General features: G+C 41.4%; 1 protein-coding gene across 1 annotated transcript; it reads left to right on the top strand.

Annotated features, from left to right (window-relative positions):
• Positions 1–355: 355 nt before the first annotated feature.
• On the top strand, positions 356–5,366 carry cnr1 (cannabinoid receptor 1). The gene is made up of 2 exons (XM_035774470.2): positions 356–648; positions 2,191–5,366. The coding sequence occupies exon 2, from the start codon at positions 2,241–2,243 to the stop codon at positions 3,645–3,647; it is 1,407 nt and encodes a 468-aa protein (XP_035630363.1). The 5' UTR covers positions 356–648; positions 2,191–2,240; the 3' UTR covers positions 3,648–5,366.
• Positions 5,367–6,189: the final 823 nt, after the last annotated feature.

Raw genomic sequence — 6,189 nt, 5'->3', positions numbered from 1 at the left:
AACCAAGTTCAATTTCAAGAATATTGTAAATGCCGTTTTTCATTATGACAAATCAATGACAGTGAAATGATGTGAAAATGACTGATTGTCTTATACAAAGCCTATCTGTAAGTGAACCTATTTGAGCCATAATGCACGGAACCTGTAACAGTAGGCTATGTACAGCTGTCCTTTTGTCCAATGGCATGGGCTTTGGGGACTAAAATCCCTGTTTTTATTGTGTCTGCATCCTCCCCTGTTCTTGCACTTGACGGCACCAAAATCCCTGCACTTGGTTATAGAAATCTATGCATAGCGCGTTTCATAGCACGTGATGTGGCTTTCTAAAGCAATGCTTCATAAATACGCACATAAAAAAAAAACTCAGACATCGCAGCAACCAGAACTTTAGACCAGTGCGAAGGGCGAACATGAGAGCGCGGATGCCAAAGGAAATGAGCGCCCATCAAGACACCTTATAAACCAATAAATGACTACTTAGATACTTATATAAATATATTTTCTATATAATGTTAAATGTTTTTACCTTTCCTTGTTTCGACTATTAAACGTATATTTATTTAGTCAGATACAGCGCGTCAAGGTTGGATTAATGATTGGAGACAGTTTGGGTGGAGGGAAGTCAACACCTGAGCGAGCGATGTGAAGGTAAATACATGTTTTTGTTGTATTTCATTTACCGTTTTAATTTAATAAGGAATCATTCCCCCCCCCAAATTACAGCGTCATGTATAATTAAATGTATTGCGATTTATTCGGCTAAAATAAATTATTTAGACCAATGTGTCCTAATTCAGGACTCTCATTCATTTCACAGTACAAAAACGATACAAACAAAGAACATTTGTATTGACATCAACACATTAACCTAAACGTTAACGAAGCCTATACAATGCCATTGAATAGTAGATCTAGAATTAATTTGAAAAATAAAAGGTGAAACCCATTGAAAGAATAATAACCAATTTAAGGGAAGCCTATGGTGGTGAAAGTGAAACTAACGTTTACAAAGTAGGGCATTTAGCCTATTAGTCTAATATTGTGAAATTGTAAATGCAGTTAAAAGTTAATATAATGAATTTAGGACTCTTTAAATACATTTAGTAAAATATAAACCAACGTTAGAAAGGCTTCATTCACTTTTAGATAACAGTACACCCCATCAGTATACCCCATCAGCTTCGGTGTGACTGCACCTGTGTGCACCATCCTATGGCGACTGCTAAGCATGAGAACGATAGCACAGAAGAACAGTAAAGGGAATGTATAACAGGAGCCGTGTTTAGTGATCTCATGTATTCAAACATGAACAAAATCGACTGTCTCCTGTTGCACATGAGTTATCTGACAGGAGTGGAATTTTCTCTCTGTGTGACATGCAGGGCAATAGCTTATCCTTTGCCAAATCCTTTGCCCATCCCTAATGGTTAGCATACTCTATCAATTTTTTTTTTTAAAGAAGGCTGCCCCTCAGGCTAATGATTATCATTAGATAATTATAAAGTAATATAATTTATAGAATGAGATATAGCAGGTTGGAGTTAAAACACCCTGATGATGTTGCTCATTCAAGCAATGTGAGAAAAACCCAATCTAAGACATGGTTTCATTTTGGCCACGGAATATGTGATTCAGTGCCATTCAATGCCAGTTAAACTGTCATAAAAGAGTATCAAATAACATTCGGCTCAGACACCCATACATACCCCACAAGACATGCCACCAGGGGTCTCTTCACAGTCTCCAAGTCCAAAAAGAATTCACGGCAACGCACAGTATTATTCAGAGCCTTGATCGCATGGAACTCCCTTCCATCTCCAATTACTCAAGCAATAAGCAAGACTACCATTACAATTTGTTTTAACAACATCTCATGGAACGGCGTGGACTGTCAGGGGACACACACAGACACTCCAACACACACATCATTGGTTGTTGTTGTATTGTTTGTATTATTATTTGATTTGTTATTGTTTTATTTATTGTGTGTGTATATCATGGAATTTTTTTATTTGTGTGACTGTCCTTGTCTATTAGTGCACCAGTGTTTTGTTACTTGTCATGTGCTGTGTTTTTTGTGGACCCCAGCAAGAATATCTGCTGCCTCTGCAAAAGCTAGTGGGGATCCAAATAACAAAAACAAAAGCATAATTATGTCTGTCCACAACTATTTCTCTCATCATTTCATAGGTTAACCAGGAATCATCTTAAACCGCAGTGTTCACCTCTCAGGCCCAGTCATGAAGTCTGTGCTAGATGGTGTGGCTGACACCACCTTCCGGACTATAACATCTGGACTGCAGTACCTGGGCTCCAACGATGCCATCTATGATGACACCACCATCAACGCTGACTTCACTAAGGGTGGATTGTCCGTCCAGAAGCCTCTCTCTGCTTTCCTCAGTAACTCTTTCCCAGACAAAGTGCCTGGAGATGAGGAACTCATCCTCAAAGGCATCCCATTCTTCCCTACCAATGCCACAGACCTGTTTGGCAACCGGAGTGGCTTTGGAGATGAGGGAACCGGAATCCAGTGTGGGGAGAACTTCATGGATATGGAATGCTTCATGATCCTTACCCCTAGCCAGCAGCTGGCTGTGGCGGTGATGTCACTCACCCTGGGCACCTTCACGGTGTTGGAGAACCTTATCGTGCTGTGTGTGATACTCCAATCCCGCACCCTGCGCTGCCGCCCCTCCTACCACTTCATAGGCAGCCTGGCTGTAGCCGACCTGCTGGGCAGCGTCATCTTCGTCTACAGCTTTCTGGACTTCCATGTGTTCCACAGAAAAGACAGCCCCAATGTGTTCCTCTTCAAGCTGGGCGGAGTCACCGCCTCGTTCACAGCCTCTGTGGGAAGCTTGTTTCTCACTGCTATAGACCGCTACATCTCCATCCACAGGCCTCTGGCCTACAGGCGCATCGTCACGCGGACCAAGGCTGTCATCGCCTTCTGCATGATGTGGACTATCTCCATTGTCTTCGCAGTGCTCCCTCTGCTGGGCTGGAACTGCAAGCAGCTCAACTCGGTCTGCTCAGACATCTTTCCGCTTATCGACGAGAAGTACCTGATGTTCTGGATCGGGGTGACTAGTGTGCTCGTCTTCTTCATCATCTACGCCTACATGTACATCCTGTGGAAGGCCCATCACCACGCCGTGCGCATGCTGAGCCGCACCTCCCAGAAGAGCCTGGTGGTATACTCGGCGGATGGGACTAAGTCGCAGACCATGCGCCCTGAGCAGACGCGCATGGACATCCGCCTGGCCAAGACACTGGTCCTCATCCTGGTGGTGCTGGTCATCTGCTGGGGCCCTGTGCTGGCCATCATGGTCTACGACCTGTTTTGGAAGATGGATGACGATATTAAGACAGTGTTTGCTTTCGCCAGCATGCTCTGTCTGCTCAACTCAACCGTCAATCCAATCATTTACGCCTTGAGGAGCAAGGACATGCGACACGCCTTCCTAAACTCATGCCAGGCGTGCCGGGGCAGTGCCCAGCAGCTGGACAATAGCCTGGAGTCTGACTGCCAGAACAGGCACATTGCTGCCAACAGGGCTGCAGAGAGCTGTGTGAAGACCACTGTGAAAATAGCCAAAGTGACCATGTCTGTCTCCACTGAGACATCTGCAGAAGCTGTCTAGCTGGTCATCATCATGTCACAGCGATATTGCGTCACGAGATGGGGATGGACCTTCCACAGGATGTAATGAATTACACACATAGCTAAATGCTTCAGCGGTTCATTACTTAATTGTTTTATGTTTACGAGGTGTGCCAGTATAGTGTTCCAGTGCCTAAGTGCCAAATAGAATTTTAAAGGTGATGAAAACAGTGGGATGGGGACTGTTGGCCATAGACGTTATGATGATCAAACTGTAGAAGGCTTAGCATATTTTTTTGTACTGTGAATTCAGGTTCTGAACCAATGATATATTCATTCATGGGATAAGGGGCTAATTACGTTTTTGAGATTAGAAGTATGTTTCAGTATGTTATCAAGATGTCAATATGTGTTCCATAAAGAAGATAAATCATTTAGGCTTTGAGAAGCCAGAACAGGCATTGGCTTTGTCCAGGCGTTATGTACAAATAATACAGTGTTGTGTGAAGAGTTCCATTTGATTTACATAAGGGTCTAACTTTAATTTAAATTTACTTAAGACATGTATGATCCATAAAGCGACAGAGGAACCGTTGCCTTTGTATTTTCTTTTTATACCGACCGGTCTGAGTTAATTTTTTTTATACATAAATAACTAACAGGAAATCAAATCTGACCTGACTTTGCGTAGACAGCTCCATTGACTGTTTGAGTCATCTTTCATATAGAAGAAGCTGGATGAATCTGAAAACCACAGTCTTCAATTTAATGAAATAAATGTGCCATTTGAGGCTAAATCTGCTTTAAATACTTATGAGATGTGTTCACAAAGTCAAAAATCTACAATGTCATTATAAGGTATTGTGCCTTTCATATCTTTGTCTCTACTCTTGGGTATAGTGGTATGTTTTCAAAAAAAAAAAATGAATGTATACCAAACAATTTTACAGTGTTACATACAATGCAGTTCCAAAAAATGATTTCATTATGAGTCTCTCTTTAAAACAGTTTGTCAACGCAACAATGTATTGTATGGCTAAAGCTTGAGCACAGGTCATGAAAATTGAAATCTGTTTGCAGTGTGCTGGCCACACTACCATAATAATCATAGAACTACATGCAGTGGATTGAATTCAGATGACTTGTAAGTGGATTTAATTGAATTCAGTACATTTGTGAATAACTTTACAACTTGATAAAAACATTTTTTTTTTAAAATCTACCTTCTGTTCAATACCTCATCAATTTGTGTCAGTGTTACCGTAAACATAATTTAACTTGATTAGGATTATTTTGATATTTGAGGAGATCACAATAGCTACCCTAGAGTAGACATACAGCACAGCTTTTAGATAAACAAAACAAGAAGATAGCCTGTCTGTCAGTTTTTAGGTTGACTGCAGTTCATTCTAATCAAAGGCAAGCCTTTCATTCGTTAGCAGACAAAACATTAGAATGAATCTCTTACCAGTGTTGATGAAAATGGTCATTTTCAATTATATTATATAGGACTTTTAATCTAGAACTATCACTCAGTTAACATTGTTCTTTAGACATTTATCTTGGTGTTAAACTACTACCGACAGCTGTTTACCAGTGTGCTTTGCTGCCTCTTGTAATGTTGAGTGTTGGAAATCAAATGTCAAACTGTTAAGTGGCTTCTGTACTGTGGTGGCATCTGAGAAGTCTTTGGGGGGGGGGGGTCTGCGGTATTCAAAGTTTTTTTTCATATTGCAATGTAATGTTTCCAAGCTTTTGAATAAAGTCACAGCTGGTTATCATGTCTTCTGCCCAAGTTCATGATTATTTGATGAAAAGCTGTAGACTAGTAGGTATAGTATGTTCAGCCTACAAAAGAGAAGAAAATCGCAATAGAACAAATTTGATAAACTGTTAGAAGTGACCCCAAGGTCTTGTTCGAATAGCACCCTTCCTTCCTCTTTTCTTTGCAGTCATCTCTGATAACAAGCAGTTAGATCTGTCACAAATAGGTGTAAGCAGAGATCCACTCATATAACTTATACAACCATACACCCATAGCTTATACACCTACACCAACCATGTCAAGTACGGTATGTTATTACTCCACTCAAGAAGGCAATAAAGGAAGGACACTGAACAGAAATCTATTTTTTCCCCAAGAATAGAACGCTATGATGCAGCCTGCAGGAGTCAGAGAAAATACACCTTTTGGCTTCGTGGAGCCGAGCTGTTGTGAAGGAAGTTTTCAAGGAAGTGCATTTGTGTTTATACAGGACCTTCCGGACCCACCTACCATCAACCAATTATGTGATTGTTGGAGCTATACAGAGCCCTCCGCATTGTTACAAAATTTGAGAGGGCACAGTATGGAGCTTGATTTGGCCTCTGCACCCCTCTAGAGGCGTTGGAATCGCATCACACCCCCATACAAAGCTTATGACCACATTTTTGGATAAAGTATAAGTTGGCTTTAAAGGGAAGCATGGACTCCTGACGCTTTCCCGCCCTCTTGTGGACGATATACAACACTGCCCTCACTGTCTCACATCCACAGGATGGGAATTTCCCAGCAACTCTGCATTGTCCACTTCATAGGCCTT

Source organism: Oncorhynchus keta, chromosome 8, assembly GCF_023373465.1.
Source record: "Oncorhynchus keta strain PuntledgeMale-10-30-2019 chromosome 8, Oket_V2, whole genome shotgun sequence".
Lineage (NCBI taxonomy): Eukaryota > Metazoa > Chordata > Actinopteri > Salmoniformes > Salmonidae > Oncorhynchus > Oncorhynchus keta.
The sequence above is the reverse complement of the archived record's forward strand: the minus strand, read 5'-3'. Positions and strand labels throughout refer to the sequence as shown.

Bases quoted from the DNA above. Each gene is read 5' to 3' on its own strand.
- cnr1 (XM_035774470.2), top strand. From the start codon at position 2,241: ATGAAGTCTGTGCTAGATGGTGTGGCTGACACCACCTTCCGGACTATA.